At 40.4% G+C, this 17,956-nt stretch overlaps 1 protein-coding gene across 1 annotated transcript in view; it reads left to right on the top strand.

Annotated features, from left to right (window-relative positions):
- The window catches only part of PAG1 (phosphoprotein membrane anchor with glycosphingolipid microdomains 1), a 21,414-nt gene extending 3,871 nt beyond the window's left edge, over positions 1-17,543 (top strand). Inside the window, exons 3-6 of the mRNA XM_007944654.2 lie at positions 3,736-3,832; positions 6,492-7,093; positions 12,928-12,987; positions 17,172-17,543. Of these exons, the coding sequence (XP_007942845.1) occupies positions 3,736-3,832; positions 6,492-7,093; positions 12,928-12,987; positions 17,172-17,543 (1,131 nt within the window). The remainder of the gene's footprint in view (positions 1-3,735; positions 3,833-6,491; positions 7,094-12,927; positions 12,988-17,171) is intronic.
- The last annotated feature ends 413 nt before the right edge of the window (positions 17,544-17,956 follow it).

Genomic DNA, 17,956 nt, shown 5'->3' with positions numbered 1-17,956 from the left:
ATTGCCCATCTTTCTTCCACAGAGCAGCTGGTGAGTTTGAACTACCAACCTACTGGTTAGCAGGCAAATGCCTTAGGCACCACACCACCAGAGTTCAGGCCTATATAATTCACCAGGTTTCTTGGGAAAGTTCCTAAAATTGATAATGCTTGGTACATTTGTGCTCCTGCCAGAGTGATTCTTAAAGGGAAGTTTCTCTTTTGCCTCTGTTCCTATCCAGCACCAGCCAGTCATTAAGCCAACCAGAGGTGGGTCCAAAACACCCAAGGATTGGCCTGGCCTTGCTGGATTTTCCCTGGCCCTCAGAACCTTGTGGGCCTTGGGAATCCACTCTGCTGAGGAGAAAGAAGCCTGCGAGAGCCCTATCCCGCCTGGTTCTTAGATTCAGGGCATCAGCAGAAGTGGCTGAGCAATTCCAGAAGCTTGCTTTGGGATGTCCACACGGTCATGTTCACAGGGGTGGGTTGAGCAGAGTCCTGCCTGAGCCCTGGGCAGGGCTGTAACAGAGAAGGTGTTTCCTGTTCCCATATCACTTTTCAAGATTGGGCAAAAACTGGTTGGGAGAAGAAGGTACAAAAAGGAAGTGTGGATGAGTCAAATAGATAAAATGTGGTCTGGTGTAAAATATGTGGCCAAGAGAAATGCTCAGAGCTTACCACGGAGTGGCTCCATCCAGGCTGCCCTGACCCGAGAAGCACAGGACTCTTTTAGTCCAAGCAGACAGAAAGTAGTCAGGACTTCCCTTTCCTCCCCAGAGCCCCTGGGCTTCTCCTTCCCTTCCTTTGTGCGCACACGCGTGGATGCACATGAACACACACACCTTGCCTGCCCGCCCCTACTCTGCCTTCTCCCACCCTCCATTTCAGTCTCTGATTGTCCCAGGCCCCACTTCTCACCTGTTCATAGTGCTTCTGTTACACCAATGGTGGCATCAAGAGGAGAAGTGAGAGACATGGGGCGGGAGAACAGGGTACTGAGATGCTGTGTGCGGATCCTCCACCACTGCTTCTCCCGCATGCAGATCCCAGGCTCCTTCCTCCTTCTCACCCCTCTGTTCGCAGCCAGTTGTCAGATGAGGTGGGTGCCGAGGGAAGGGCTTCCCACCCTCCATCTCCCCACTTCCTTCTAGAGCAGGTTCTCAAGTGTGGTCCTGAGACTCCCAACAGTAGCATTATGTGGGAGCTTGTTAGAAATGTGGAATCTCCTACACCCAGCAAACCCTGTTTTAACAAGATGCCCAGGTAATTCTGATGCCCAGGTGATGCAAGTTTGAGAATCTCTAGATCTTTGGCTCTTGCTCTTTTGCTAAAGATAAGTGGCATCCCTGGGTGAGATAGGAACACTGGCTATAGAGGGGAAACCTCCCTCTCCTTGTTTTCTTTCTCACAATACTACCACTCCTCATAGGCTTTCTTTTATGAGTGTGCATATGTGAATATGTATGCAGTGGGCATGTGCACACACATACACATACACCCCTTATCTGCACAGTTCCCTTAAGCACTGCTCTCTAAGCTCCTACATCTCGTACAGTTTTCAGAGTCCCCATCTTGGGCCAGAGAAACCTCTGTCACCTTCTCCTCCCCGCCCCTGGTACCAGCTCTGACAAATCCCCCTACTCCGTAGGAGCTACCATGAAGTCCTAACCTATAAGGCCTGGAGCTCTGGTAAGAGGGATCTTGCTCTTGGCTTCTCAGTTTGGAACTCCAGACTAGAAATGGTGGTTAGGACCTAAATTATGATCAGTGACTTCACTGTGTTGGGTTAATTGTGCTGTTATGGGCTCATCCCTCCTTCATGTCCCCCTTCTTCCCACTTTTAATGTTATTTCTGTGAGATTACCACGCATCTCAAGTTTCTGACAACCTAACACGATGACTCACATCATAGGTGCTCGTCAAGTATGGGCTGCTTTGAACTGAAACAAATTGACTTCCAATAAACTTCCGGATTGTGACACAGCACGAGCTATTTGCTACCTATTATTATTTAGAGTTTGACTCCCGACCAGAAGTCAGAATTTGTGACGCCATCTAGCCTGGGCTCCTCCTCCACCACTTATATCAGAACTTTCCATGTGGAGTCTCCTGTGTGGTCCCTCCTGCGCCATGAAGGTCATGCATTCTATTTGAAGTATCAGGGAGTTGATTATATTAGCAGTGAGTCAGGCTCTCGCCTTTTGTGACCCTTCATAATGGCACCTTTGGAGCAGAAAACACACTGCGTGATTTTATAAGGAACCTAATTCAGTGTTCAGTGCTGGCAGCCTGGTTGTGATTTATACATTGTCTACCTTTGGTATGAAAGGAATTTAAAGAAATATGTGAACCGACAACTTGTTTTTTTGATTACTCATCTAGATTATAATTAATACGTACACGTTCTAGCTGAGAAAATAAACTTTCAAGATCTTGTCCACTCCAAATGTCCTGAATTTGTTTGTAAGAATAAAAAGATTGGTAAGCTGCTTTTTGGCATATAGTTGTTTTGTGCACCTTGAAGCCAGAGACTTATTTTTTTTTATTGTGCTTTAGCTGCAAGTTTATAGAGCAGAGTTTGTTTTACATTCAATATTACATGTACAGTCGTTTCACTCCTCATTTACCATCCCAAACCCCAACCCAGTCTCCTCCCCTCCCCACCCAGTAATGCCACCCCCCCAACCCCCACCCCCGTGTCCCTCATAGTTATGCACTCCTGTGTGTCCTGCATTTCCTCGTGTGCGAATGTTGCCCCTCTGCTGCCCCGTGGTCCATCTCTCCAAGGGATGCATTTCCATAGAGTATGTGGGTGTGCCAGCCTAGGTTGAGTGGTCTGTGTATACATCTTGTGTACTATTGGGCTGAGAGCCAGCCCCTGGAAGTGAGTTTTATTCCAGGCACAGAATATGTCCCAGGGCCATAGTACTGGGGGGTCTCATCAGACTCGATCTGACCAGTAATTCTGGTCATTATTGAGTTTTTGGATTTTGTTCCATGTTTTTCCTCCCATGTTATCCAGCATCTCTGGATTTGATCCTTTCCTGAGTGGTTGGAAGGCAGAGACTTAGAATAGAGTCAGGAACCAATGGAATATCTGTCTTTGACCAGATTAAGGCCATTCCCTTCAGATGACAAAGAGTGAGATGTTTTAGTGTTCTTCAAGTCATAGTACACCTTTTTAAAAAATATCGTTTTACAGTACCTGTGGTACAAGGATGAGGCTGCTGTCTGCTGGACCTGCCCTTGGGGTTCTGGTTCCCTCCTTGAACTAAGGAGATTGATATCTCATGACCTACATGTAGCCATGTATAGACCTCCAGTTGGGAACCTCTGCACATGGCACTGGAAGATTCCCAGTGGCTCTAAGATTCTAGGGCAGGAGGTCTAGAAGCACTTTGTTCAGTGCTTGGTATGTCCTGTACCTTCTCTGTCCAGTACAGTAACCACTCACCCCATGTGGCCACTGATCACTTGAAATATGACTAGTACAGCTGAGGAACTCAGTCTTCAACTTTATTTCATTCCCACTTTAATTTAAATAACCGCGTGTCTAGTTGTTAGTGTACCAGACAGCACAGTTCGAGGACTTTTCTCTTTAATCTAACCAGATTTTAAGTGTTCTACATACGCCTTTTATGGCTTGAGTAGATTTTTATTTTGTTGTTGTTGTTTTAATATTTAGAGATAGTCTTCACTGATATTCTTCTCTGCCATGCCACCTAGATTCATAACAATGTTATGTTTGTTTTTGCAGACATCAGACAAGGAGATGTTCAGCCGTTCCATCACTAGCCTGGCAACTGATGCTCCTGCCAGCAGTGACCAGAATGGAGCACTCCTCAATGGTGACAGTAAGTTCTGCAACAATGCCAGCTTTTCACACAAGCCTCGTTGCCTAAGAGAGTTAGTGGGTTTCAGAAAAATGGAGCTCAAAAACTGGGAAATGAGATCTTGTTCACTTTTATCATTACTACCAGTTTTAGCAAAAATAATCTCACTTGGATGAATAATAGCAACTACTTGTAAGTAATACTAATAACTAACACTTATTGATGGGCTTTCATGTACCAGCATTATTCCAAGTAGTGTACACATCCTAACTCATTTATTCCATTGACAACCTTGTAAGTTATTCTATCTAGAATTTATTGGAGAGGAAATAGAAACAGAGAGAAGAGTTTTTTGTTTGTTTGTTTGTTTGTTTTTTCTGCTGTAAGAAGTTTCTACAAATTTAGTGGCTTAAAATAACACAAATCTATCAGCCTGTTGTTCTGGAAGTCAGAAGTCCAAAATGAGTCTCACTGGTCTAAAATCTGGGTGTCAGCAAGGTTGTGTTCTTTCTAGAGACTCTAAGGTAGAATTTGTTTTCTTGCTTTCTCTAGCTTCTAGATGGTACCTACATTCCTTGGCTGGTGGGTCCTTCCTCTGTCTTCAAAGCTAGCAGGGTAGCATCTTCAAAGCCCTCTCTGACTAACTCTGGTGCCTCCTCCTCTGATAAATACATTAGAATCCTTATGATTACATTGGACCCACCAGGAAAATCCAACATAAACTCCCCATCTCAAGGTCAGCTTGTTCTGGTTACCTAGTGCCGCTCTGATAGGAATATACCACAAATGAGATGGCTTGAACAAACAGGAGTTTATTCTCTTACAGTTTGAAGGCTTTAAGTCCAAGTTCAAAGTGCCAGGCTCTAGGGGCTGGGTGAAAGCACCTCAACTCTGGAGTCCAGCTCTGCCTCCTGATCCCAGCCCACAGAAGCTAGAGGCTTTTCTTCACTCAGACAGCTGCTGGCTGCTGAGGCTGCCAAGCCCAAGGTTGACAAGTAGAAAGGCACAGTCCCGCTATTACCAAATCACACGGCAGGCCATTATTCAAGTCCAGTGTAAGTCCCAAAGTCAGGAGAGCATGGCAGGCTGCTGAACAACAACACAGCTACATGCAGGATTCAAGGTGCCATAAGCTAGAGACTATCCCCAAGGCTTCTCCTCATATACAGGAAGCAGACCATATCCCAAAGGCAGCTACTTAGCTGCTTGTGGTAGATCCCACCATGGAGTTGATTGCCAGTCTCATCATGGAGAATAACTGCCACCAGCTGCCCAGCCACTCAACCAAGCCCAGCCAAGTTGACATACAAATTTAACTACCACACAGCTGATTATCAACCTTAAGTTCTATCTTTAACTGTAGTGTTCCCTTGCCATGTAGGAGCAGGTAGGAGATGGGCATATTTGGGGTGTCTATTTTTCTTCCTACCACAAAGTGGTTAATTACATTTCCTGAGATGTTTGAACCAGGCAATCTGAGCCCTGAGGTCATGCTGTGAACTACTCTGCCTGTTTAATACACAGTAGGCTCTCACTCACAAATGTCATAACTACATTGCTTTGCACAGTACAGGTTACAAAACACTTTCACTGAAGGCAGGAGGTCGTAACTTACTCCAATTTGTTGACGAGGAAACTGGGGCAATCAGTATTGACAACTAATTCTTTGGACTCCATTGCCCTTCCCCATCTACCGTGACACAGAGGAGTAGATCCAGGGGCAAAGTTCACCTGCCTCCATAAGGATTCTGTACTTAGAATACAGTGCTGCTGGTGCTTGTAAATTCAGAACAGTGAAGTGATCCATTATCATTTTTCCAAGTCCCCCTTAGAGACACTATTTCTAGTCCCCCTAAAATGAGACAAAGTCATTTAGTAACTTACTTTCCATGATGTAAACACCATAAGGGCAGGAAGGACTCTTTTTTGTTTGTTTGTTTAATGTTGCCTCTTCAACACCTGGAACAATCCCTGGCATATAGTAGACACTCAAAAATATTTGATAAAGGGATAACAGAATTGCTTCACACAATTACATTCCTGTGGCAATCCATGGATTTCACATTAGGGATTTCTAATTTGAGATAGAAATATTGGGGGGAGAAGGGTGCAATGAGAAAGACCCTTAAAGGGGAACATAGGATACTGGGTCCCTTTGTAATACTGGTTTAAGGGTACATGTTTGCCCAATTGTTTCCAGTATGTCTGCCAAATGAAAGTGATCTTTGAAAGGGGCTATGTGACAATTATTCCCCCTAAACAGACAGTGGTCAGTAGAGTCAGGGAGAGTGACCACCACATAGGCTGCCTTTTTGGGTGCCTAGCCTCATACCGTTTAGCCCCATCAAATATCATTTTCATCCTCTGGCCATATTGGACACTCTGCCCAGAAGAGGTCTCCTCGGGTAAAGCAATAAGTAATGGAAGTAACTGTGGACTCAATTTATAGCCAAGGTAGCTTATTAAATATTGTATTGGAAAGATATAATAGACAGCTTTGGCTTAAAAAGTGATTGAAATAAGACTATCAACTGTCAGTTAGTCATGCATCTATGAGTTGCAGCCTAGAGTCTAATAAAAATTAAACCTCTTTATTTAATCTAACTTTACATGATTTGATTCGCTGCAATGATTATTTAAGGAGTGGTCTTCTCTACTTTTAATATTTCTGCTGGTTTAGTTCTTTCAGAAGACAGTACTATGACATGTATGCAGCATTATGAGGAAGTACAGACCTCAGCTTCTGATCTGCTGGACTCTCAGGACAGCACAGGGAGGCCTTCAAAATGTCATCAGAGTCGGGAGTTGCCCAGAATTCCTCCTAACAGCACAGTGGACACGATGCTCAATACAAGAAATGTGGATGGGGACCAGGGTCTGGGAATGGAAGGCCCATATGAAGTGCTCAAGGATAGTTCCTCCCAAGAAAATATGGTAGAGGACTGCTTGTATGAAACAGTGAAAGAAATTAAGGAGGCAACTACACACCCAGATAAAGGCCACAATGGCAAGTCCAAGTCTACTTCCACCTTGAAGGAGCTTCCAGAGCCCCAGACCCAGGGCAAAGCAGACTTTGCTGAATATGCCTCAGTGGACAGAAACAAAAAGTGCCGACAGAGTGTTAATGCAGAGATTGTTCTTGGAAGTTCACTTGATGCAGAAGAGGAGGCCCCTCCTCCTGTCCCTGTTAAACTTCTAGATGAGAATGAAAACCTTCAGGAGCAGGAAGAAAGACTGGCAGAAGAAGAAGGTGCCACCGAGGGAACCACAGAAACCAACAAGGTGGGCCCTGGCTTTTCTCTTTTGTGTGTTCTGCCATGAATAGAAATCTAGTTCCTCTTGGGGCTTTTATTTGCAAATTGTTCTGGGAAATATATCCAAACACTTCCCAATTTGTTGAATGATGAAAGCTGTTTTAATATAAGCTGGGTTTGACTCTTTCTCCTCTCAAGTAATAAAATAGTGAAAACTCATGTTTCTAAAATATTTCTCTCTCAGCACCTTACTTGGATTATTTTTCAATTTTTACATCAAGTCTAAATAAGGAAAGGTATTTTTTGCATTTCAAAGACCAAGAATTAAGTAGAGACACTGTATTCTTTGCCACACCTTTAGCCTTTTCTGTGTCTTGCCAAAGAAGCTCTGGTGGTACAGTGGTTAAAAGCGTTGGGTTGCTAACCAAAAGGTCAGTGGTTAGAACCCACCAGCTGCTCCATGTGGAAAGATGAGGCATTCCATAAACATTTACAGCTTTGGAAACCCTATGGGGCAGTTCTGCTCTGCCTTATAAGGTTGCTTTCAGGTGGAATCAACTCTATGACAGTGAGTTTGGTTTGTGTCTTGCTTCCTCAAGTGTGGTGACCTTTATCCCAGAAATAAAAGCATGAAGCATGTCAAGAGTGAACCAATACACAGGTTCCACTGGTTATATGTTATTATATATAGACCAGTTGCCTGTGAATTGATCTCATGGTACCCCCATGTGTATCAGAGTAGAACTGTGCTCCATAGCATTTCAATGGCTGATTTTTCAGCAAGAGATCACCAGGCCTTTCTTTGGAGGCACCTAAGGGTGGACTTGTACCTCCTACCTTTAGGTTCATAGCCATGTGTGTTAACCATTTACACCACCAGAAACTCCCTATTGTATATGCTTTTATATAAATCAAGTAAGTAGTTTTACTTTTCGTCACTTTGTAAACAATAACCTATACCTACTAAATTTAGACATTCAACAAAGCTCTAGCATGTGTTAAGCATACATAAGCCTTCTCTCTGTGTGTCTGACAACTTGATATGTGAGCTACAGTAACTTGAACTTCACATCTCCAATTCTCAAAACGTCCAAGTGCCTAAGGCACTTGACTGCTAACCAGAAGACTGGCGGTTCAAACCCACCAGCCACTCCTCAAAAGGAAGGTGGAGCAATCTACTTCCATAGTGATACTTCCTCGGAAACCCAAGGAGGGGTCACTATGAGTCAGGTCTGACTCGACGGCACATAACAACAACAACAACAGTCTGTCAGAACACTAGTATGTAATTTCTCTTCTCTACACAAAAAACATCAAAATTCTCTTCTACTCTAGTTTTGATAGGAGAAGAAAGCAGTGGTTATCAGTGGCATTAGAAAACTTCTGAAGTTCATAAACAAAAGGTGACCCTCAGTTATGGTTGCATAGGTTGTACCAAGGAAGTCACTCTTTTAATTGTTGTTCTTTGCAATGTTCGGAGAATATAGTTCAACTGTTCATATTATACATGAAATCCACTGTTGAGAGCCCTGTCTTTTTATGATAAATGTAAACTAATTTCAAATAAAAGTGTTTATGAGCCCATTCATAGAATGCAAAGCTACAGTCTAATTTTCTGCCCTTCCCATAACCAAAGATAACAAAACAGATTTAGACTTTATGCTGCCTAAAGCAGTCAAAGCTTTTACTTAAAATCAGTTGAAAGATAACAGAGGCAATTGGTTAATCACTTCTAGTAAGCAGTTCTCCAAATTTTTCATGAGAAACTGGAAACAATATAGGAACAAGTTTAACTTTCTACAGCATAGTAAAATGAAAAATCCATCATCTCCACATAAACAAACCTAATTTTAAGTCATTCAAAGAATTGGAAATGTTTTAATGTTCATTCATTCTTTCAATAAGAAGATTTTAATGAGCACCTACTATGTGCCATGCAGTCTTTTAGGTTCTAGGAACTAGTGAACAAAACATAAATTAATAAAAATCCCTGCATTTGTGGAGCCTACACTTCAGTAGAGAAAGATCAATATAAACATGATACAGAAATAAATTATATGGTATTTTTCAAGGTTTTAAATTTTATAGGAAAAATAGAACAAAATAAGGGATATTGGGAAAGAACAGTGGGAACACAAGCTTGAATGGGGGGGGGTGTCGGGGTGTGCCTGACTATGAAGGTAACATTTGAGCCAAGAGTAAAAGGAGGTGATGGAGTAAGATATGCACATTCTTGAGGAAGAGTAAAGGACGCATAGGGAATGGCCAGCGTGAAGGCCCTAAAGCTAGAGGATGTCTGGCCTGTCCAAGAAAGAGGAAGGGGACTGGTATGGCCAGAGAGGAAAAGACAAGGATAAGAGTAGCAAGGAAACAAGCAACCAGGGGCTCGAGCCATTATGGGCTTGTCTTATCATTTGAATAAAATGGGATCATTAGAGAGTCTGAGCAGAAGAATGCCCTAAGCCAGCCCATGTTTCTAGTCTAGTCACTCGCACTATAGTGTAGGTACTAGACAGTAGTACTGTGGTAGGACGAGGTCAGAAGCAAGCAGACCAATTGGGTGGCAATTCCAGTAAACCAGACAAGATGATGGTGGATTGAATCAGGGCAGAGCCATGAAAGTGATGAGAGATATGTTGAAAGATCAGATAATGTAGTAAGAGAAAGAATGTGCATAACTCACTCCATCACCTCCTTTTACTCTCGGTTTGGAAGGATACACATTTGTTGAAATCACCAAGAATTAAAACGGGAAGTGAGTTAGAGAATCAATGAATGAGGAGCCAAAGTCATTGAGAAATGGAGAGGAGGGAGAACCAGCCAGGGATGAAGGGTAATAGGTGATACAGGTCAGTGGCACACCGAGGGGTAATAGGGGAGAAGGGAGGAAAGATGGACTAGGAATGACTGAGGCCATGTCTGGCCACTGGTGCAAGGATCCGAGGGGAAAACCAACCACTTGGAGAGGAGTATTGGAGAAGCAGTGCTCTCAGGAGAGAGCCAAGCTTTCGTTAGTGCAGTAAAGTGAAGCCAAAATAGGTAAGCGACTACAGATATATACTGAAGTAAAAAAATGTAAACTATGGCCTTTTATATAAGGTATAAACACTATTTTAAATTTGTAGATATATTAAAATTTTTCACATATCCAAAATTAATTGTTTGGCATATGCCAAGTTTACATATCTCATATTTTGCACAATTTGCATACTTTTTTAGCTTTTCCTTGGAATTTTTTAGTTTTCCTCAGAATGTGTTAATAGTGCCTTGTTGTTGTTGTTTTTATGTGCTGTAGAGTCAGACCCGACTCATAGCGACCCCTCCTTGGGTTTCCGAGGCAGTATCACTATGGAAGTAGGATTGCCCAACCTTCCTTCTAGGGCATGTTTAATTTATATATATATATATATGTATATTCATCCAAAACCTTAATAAACTTACTTGTTCGTATTGGACCTGATGTAAAGCATCTGGCATTTCTTGAGAGCTCAAGGATATTATCTAAGTGCATTTTGCAATACAAATTGTTTTTTAAAAAAATCTTTCCTAGATATTCTTGCAAAGAAAAGTATTCCCTTAAACCTAATTTGCCATTCAAACCACTCTAAGAAAGAACTCTATTTATGTTGACAGGCACTTGACTGATATGATTAACACTTTGAAGAATTAATTAAATAATGATACCAGCAGGGCCACTTTTAATTTTAACTTCTATTCAGAGGGAAAGTGGACCTCAGCTGAAGCAACAGCAGATCTTGCCGGAGCTTACCTGCATAGACTTCCCCAACATATGTCCAGGGCTAGCCTCAAAAGATAGAACTGTGGTATCCTTTCAAAAGTAGTAAGTAATTGGATGGGAGCTCTGGTAGTGTAGTGCCTAAGGCACTTGACTGCTAACCAGAAGGCTGGCAGTTCAAACCCACCAGCTACACCTCAGAAGGAAGATGGGGCAATCTACTTCTGTAGTGATACTGCCTGGGAAACCCAAGGAGGGGTCTCTATGAGTCAGGTCCAACTCAATGGCACATAACAACAATAACAAGTAAATGGATACATTTAATAATTCGGGCTATATCAGTAGTCTTTAGTAAGTAGGCTGGAGTGAATTGTACAATCAAAAGAAAACCAATTTAGGACTTTAATGCTAACTTTCACTGCCAGTATGCCATCTGTTCCATTTGTGACATCACAAAAAAAAACATGTTGTCTTCATCTTTGTCCATCTAGATATTTGTGTAATTCATGAATTATTTAAGCATTTTATTTTATTTGGTAAGTGAAAAAAAAAAAAACTTCTCATAATATTCTGGGGTCTGTAGTTCAATATTAACTTTACAGTTTTATCTCAAATCACTGTGTTTACCTTAGGTACAATTCTGTTCATATTTAAGTAGTGTTTATGAGTTTCAACTTCATGTGCAATCAACTGGGTCACCCCAAAATGTGGAGCTCAGAACACAGTATGTTCTGACATTAGGACTTTCCTTTGGTCTGAAGCCACTGCTTGCAACAAATCCAGAATTTTCTCAGGCTTAGCCTTTCAAATCAATAGGCTTTCCAAACATCATCAAGAGCCATCCTCTTACCATTTATCTCAAGGTGTTTGGGTCTCCTTTCTGTATTTGACAGCCATCCATCCTCATGCTATGTTGTTTCATATCCTATGCATAATTTGACTTTGGAAACAACCCTTCTGACTTGCCTGCACACTCCTTTCCTTAGACTACCAAGAGAAAATTGTCTGGGGTCTAGTTTATCCAAATGTGTGCAACATATTTACCAAATAAGTTGACCAGATTTACACATTCAATTTATTTTACTGAGAGAACCCTTCATGATTTTAATTCTTAGAAAAAATTCAACAAATTCTTCTCTGTGTCCCAATTTTTTAAATTCTCTCTCTGAGTCAGTAAACAGATTTTTGATTTCCACTAAGCTAGAACAAGAATGATAGGACTTGAAAATCCCTTGAGCTGGGTACGGCTGGGAGGTAGAAGAGTAGTTAAATATGTAAGAATGTTTTACCAAAGGAAGAGCCTTTTGGGGGAAGTCTAAAAATGTTTATATTGGGGTTTTGTTTTATTTACATCTAGGAAGATTTAAATAAACCCTTATTTCACCAGAACAAATTTATTTTGGGTGGGAGGGGGTGTTACTAGATGCCCTAAAAGGTATTTCAATCCTGACATGAAGTGTGACTCTTGTCCCCTTCTATGAAGATTTCAGAATCCAATTTCCTTTACAGAGCAAATTAGATATGTTTCCGAATTTCAGCTTCACCTTGTTCCCTTTCCAGCAGTTCAGAGACTGGTTCTTCGCAGCAAATTGAAAATTATCTTGTAGAATATCCTTACCCCACAAGGAACACTGAACAATCAACATGTTCCTTCACATTAATATTTCACAGAATGTAAGCTGATTTCTCCATTAGCTCTGAAAAATGTCCAGTGACGTAAGGATCTTCTTAATGACTAATATGAACTGTAGAAATACAGAATTTGGGCAAATGATTTTTAGAAAGATTTTTTTTAATATCAATTCTTCATTGATGATCAATCCTTCAGGGAAGAGTAAGAATTGAAAACAGTAGCCTATGTAATTATTTGGCTTATTTTGACCTACAGATTCAAAGAGAAAATTGGAAGAAATTTCTGTAAGTATAATACTGCTAGGTGTATAAAAAAATCATACGATAGATTTTACAAGTGTTTCTTTCTCAAATGCTTCATATTTCTTTGTGGTTAAATCCCAAATGTGTAAAAAAATCATTTGAAAACAGTTTAACAAGCACATCAAAAATGTGTAAAAGAAAGGTTGAATGAATAACTTCAGACTCCTTTGGTTTTCTGTTTATTCTCACAGAGATTTAGTTCACTGTCATACAAGTCCCGGGAAGAAGACCCAACTCTTACAGAGGAAGAGGTAAGTTCTGTTTCTTTGAAATAACCAGAAAGCTCCTGTAATAAGGAATAGGGCTTCTGTCTTTGAATAAATATACTGTAATTTTACCCTTTGTCTGAAAAAGCTAAAATATTCTCTTATGTTTGAGAATGTGAAAATATTCTCAAAGTTTGGGGGTATTGGCTTTATAATGGCTCAGAGTGAGAGTGACTGGCAGAGAATAAGCCAGGAGGAAGACAGAGGGAACAGATCAGCAAAGTAAAAGAAACTGAGTAGGAAGGAGGGATGGGGGGCGGGGGAAGAGAAAGGAAAGAGAAAAAATGGGAATGAGAAAAGAGTAATTTCAGTATGGGAGCCTTAGCAGTCAGGAAGACCACATTAGAAGAAAGTAAAAAATGAGTTAGAAAATACAGGAAATTGGGACATGTGGGCATAGGGAACTTGATTCAGCCTGGGAGAGAGAGAGAGAGAGAGAGGGACAAGCTTAGTGCAGTTTTATGGATTCAAAGAGCAGGTAATTTCCGGAAGTCATTTCGAGGCTGGAGATAGGGTCAGACATACAGCCAGCAAGAAAGGATTGCATATTGCCCAGCACCAGAGGTAAACATTCACTAGTGAACTCTCAATGAAACATTAAAATTGTTAACAGCCAATAGATATGTTATTATATCAAGCTAGATACAGACAGAGACATGAACACCTTAATTTATCTAGCCACATATAGCCACATACAGCTGGGTTCCTATCATAGCAAATTTTTGTATGTGTGAAAAATAATGTATAAATGCAGATTCATCACTTCTTGTGTCCAAGTAAAGTATTGAAATGTGAGGATAGAGGACAGTCCCACATTGAAAGTTCAGGTAGCAGAAGTGCTTTCTGTAGGTGATGTTTGCTACCTGCTTCCACATTCCCTGCCCCAGGTCATGGATCTGCTATCCTTCCACCTTTTTACACAAGCCAAAACCCTTGACACCCATTTTCCTCACTGCCCTCATACCCAGGCAATCACCAAGCTTCCATTCTACTCCAAATTTTTTCTTTCATGCACCCACCTCTCTCTGTCTCCACTGTAGCCAGCCCCTGCTAGACCACAACAGTCCCTCCCACCAGGTCTCTTGGCAGCTCCTTTTGTCTTTCTAGTCAGTCTGTCCTCCACATTATAAATCAGAGTTATCTTAAAAAAAAAAAAAAAAAACATAAATCAGGACCAACTAAGCCAACTGATTAGCATAAACAGTTTGTGCTTGACTAAACCTAAAAGTTAGTGGTTCAAACCCACTCAACAGCTCCAAGAAAAAATGGCTCAGTGATGTACTTCCATAAAGATTACAGCTGAGAATACTCTATGGAGCAGTTTTAGTCTATAACACATAGGGTCACCATGAATCAGAATTGACTCAGTGGCAACAGGTTTGGTTTTTGGTTAAGCCAGTTAAGGGATCTTGATCCCATGAGCAACCAAAAAGTAAAATACATAGGAGACCTGGAAACTAATCCTTAAAAATAAAATGAAACTATGTAAAATTTTAAATTGTTTCTTCTTATCTAACATTTGTTAGTTGCTTTTGACAATTGGATATATTTATATTAATGAATTTTTAATATAAAATAAAGAACTATAATTCACATAGATTAAGAAGGAGATTTAGGAAAATCAATATGGAAATCATTTATTTTATATTCACATAGTGTAATAATAGACAATCCAGACAAAAACTGGGAATTGAGTTTTAAGTACAATTATTCTAATTCAATTGAATGATGGAGAAAGGATTGATTATGAAAAGAAAAGAAAATAGAGAGTAATTTCTATGAGAACATAATAACAATTGACAGAGTAAGTAATAAAGATGAAAGATTTTAAGAAGAGAAAAAAGGAGAAGTTAAATAGCAAGGGAACTTGAAGAGAAATCTGTATACAAATTAGAAATAACAATCATAGAAGATAAATATTCAAAAGGAATATCAGAAGTCTTGAAAAGCTTTTTTTTAAAAAGCAGAAATATATTATTATATCCTCCGCACAGCAGGTCTAAGCTTATAAATCATATTAAGTTGCAGGTTAATGAAAAAGCCTATAGTAATAATAAAATATGAAGGCCAAGAAGACACAAGATACTTACAAAGAGTGGGAAGCGTGAATGGCAGAACCATGAGGAAGGAAGTAGAGGAGACAGACAGACAGAATTATGAGGGGCACATCTCCTTTTACAATCTAGGTGAAGATGTGTTTGTGCTCTGTTATGTATCCTCAAAGGTGGGCCCCCTCATCACTATCATCCATGATTTTACCATTTGTAATCTGGCCACATTTGGGGCTTGGACTACCTCTTGGAATAATGAGTTCCATACATTTGCTTGTCACTATGAAAAATAATGTTTTGTTGTTTTTATTTTAATTCTTCCTAAATTCAAAGAAATTATATTACAGTTCTAACTTGAGCACCATTTCTACATTAAAACCTCTAAGCTGAGAATGTTGATATTCATTAGAACAGTCAGATCAACTTGGCAAAAGTTTTCCGAGGATTATTTCTATGACTTTTAATGCTTGGATTGTCAAGGACTAGAAAAACTGAGCTGGAATGCATAGGAAAGAATGGCACAGGGTAAAGGTAATCCACAGGGCAGAAGTGGGAAGAGAACTGTTACATTATGGGGACTGCAATCAATGTCATGGAATAAAATGTATATTAACTGTTGAATGGAAAACAAATTTGCTCTATATGCTTTTACCCAAATCACAATAAAAAATAAAAATAAACTGCACCACCACCAGGGTATTTCTGTTAATTGTGGTAGAATAATTTCAAAACAGATATTGGTGATGGTTGCACAACATAATGGATGTAACCAATGTCACTGAATTGTACATGCAAAAAAAAAAAAGTTGAATCTGCAAATGTTCTGTTATGTATATTTTACCACAACAAAACAGTATTTAATTAATTTAAAAACTGAGCCACCATTGGCCACTCAGCCACACATTGTCATGCAAATAACCAGTTAATAGTGTAGCCAGCTTGTCTTAAGAAGCTTCAGAAGCCAGCTGAAAGCTTTTTCCACAGTTTGTGACAGTATGTGAGCTATGTGAAAGCAGGAATGTCCCTGGGTAGTGGGAAGCCAGGTGTCTGACAGGAAGCATGTTCATTTATTTCCTGGGTATTTTGATGACTTACTCACTATTGCAAAAATAAGCATAGGTAATGAAGGAGATAATTGCCAATTTCCAGTCATGATTTCTAACAATAAACATAATTTTTAAAAAAAGAGTACTAGCATTTGATCTGTTGTTAACAATAGGAAATTAAATCCATTTTCATATTAGAGGTTATACAGGATGTATTAGTGAGAGAGAGTAAGTGGTATAGTGGGCATGGGAAATACCCTTCTCTTACCAAAGGAAAGAGAATCTCATAAGTTGTTGTTGTTGTTGTTGCTATGTGCCATTGAGTGGGCCCTGACTCATAGCGACCCTCCTTGGGTTTCTGAGGCAGTATCACTACAGAAGTAGGATTGCCCAACCTTCCTTCCGAGGAGTGGCTGGTGAGTTTGAACTTCCAGCCTTCTGGTTAGCAGTCAAGTGTCTTAGGCACTATGCTACCAGAGTATCTGAACAATGGAATATTTTCAGTCATAAAAAGGAATAAAGTACTGGCACATGCTACGACTTGGATGAACTATGAAAACATAATGTTAAGTGAAAAAAAAAAACGGTCACAGAGACCACATGTGTATGATTCCCTTTATATGAAATATCCAGAATAGCCAAATGTATAAAGACAGAAAGAAGAAAGTGATTGCCTAGGACTGGGGGCAATAAGTGGTAGGAGAGTGACAGCTCAGGAGTATGAGGTTTCTTTTTGAGGTAAAGTATATGTTCTAAAATTGTGGTGATGGTTGTACAACTTTGTGAACATAGTAAAACCATTGAATTGTACATTTTAAGTGGGTAAATGGTATGGCATATGAATTATATCTCAAAACTATCTTTAAAAAAGTAGAATACAGTTACATAGTTGAAGATAATGTATATAATTGATTGTGTATTTAATTAATATACCCCAGATTAATACAAGAAACTAAAAATAAATCTTAAAGGAGGACATACACACATGCTAAGTCTAGTTTGTCACTAAAAATGGAGAGAAAGAAAGTCACAGCTTGGAGTATGCTTATTCAGTTAGCCCTCTGTTTTCTAGATTTCAGCCATGTACTCATCAGTGAATAAAACCGGACAGTCAGCAAATAAATCAGGACAGTCGCTTAAAGTGCCAGAATCCACCTATACTTGCATGCAAGATGGAACCCCTCAGAGATCCCCATCTTCCTGTAACGATCTCTATGCTACTGTAAAAGACTTTGAGAAAACTCAAAACAACGTCAGCACACCTCCACCAGCAGAGAGACCCAGCGAGCAGCCAGAGCCGGATTATGAAGCGATACAGACTCTAAACAGAGAGGAAGAAAAGGCCACCCAGGAGACCAGTGGTCCACATGGTCTTTTCCCAAAGGAGAATGACTACGAGAGCATTGGGGACTTGCAGCAGTGCAGAGATATCACTAGACTCTAGCAACCCAAAAGACAGAACTCCAAATGTCATGTCAGTTGTTTGGGGACATTCCTTTTCTGGAAGATCAGAGTGATATAAACCTATCCTTTATATGCTGCTTTAGTACAGAGACCATTGGCAAAACCATGACTGTTTTCCCAGTTTTTGAAAAAGTGAGGTGCACTCAGATTTACTCCTGCCTGCTCGGGGAGCACACGTACCCACGCACATCACATACCCTCCTCACCCTCTGCAAAGCACCCAACCTGACAGTGGTTTCTTCCTGTTGAGGAACATCAAAACATAAGGAAGAGCTGCCCCTCATCAAGAACTGCTACACCACCTGCCTAACTAGTGCCATTCAGAAGATCCAGGATTTTCTCTCTTTCTTTCTTTTTGTTATCTACTACTAACTTCAAAATGTGTGTCTTTAT

The sequence above is a fragment of the Orycteropus afer genome, unplaced genomic scaffold, assembly GCF_000298275.1.
Source record: "Orycteropus afer afer isolate SDZICR_OR568_19922 unplaced genomic scaffold, OryAfe1.0 scaffold00129, whole genome shotgun sequence".
Classification (NCBI taxonomy): Eukaryota; Metazoa; Chordata; class Mammalia; order Tubulidentata; family Orycteropodidae; genus Orycteropus; species Orycteropus afer.
Note: the sequence above shows the minus strand (reverse complement) of the source record. Positions and strands in the feature narration are given on the sequence as shown.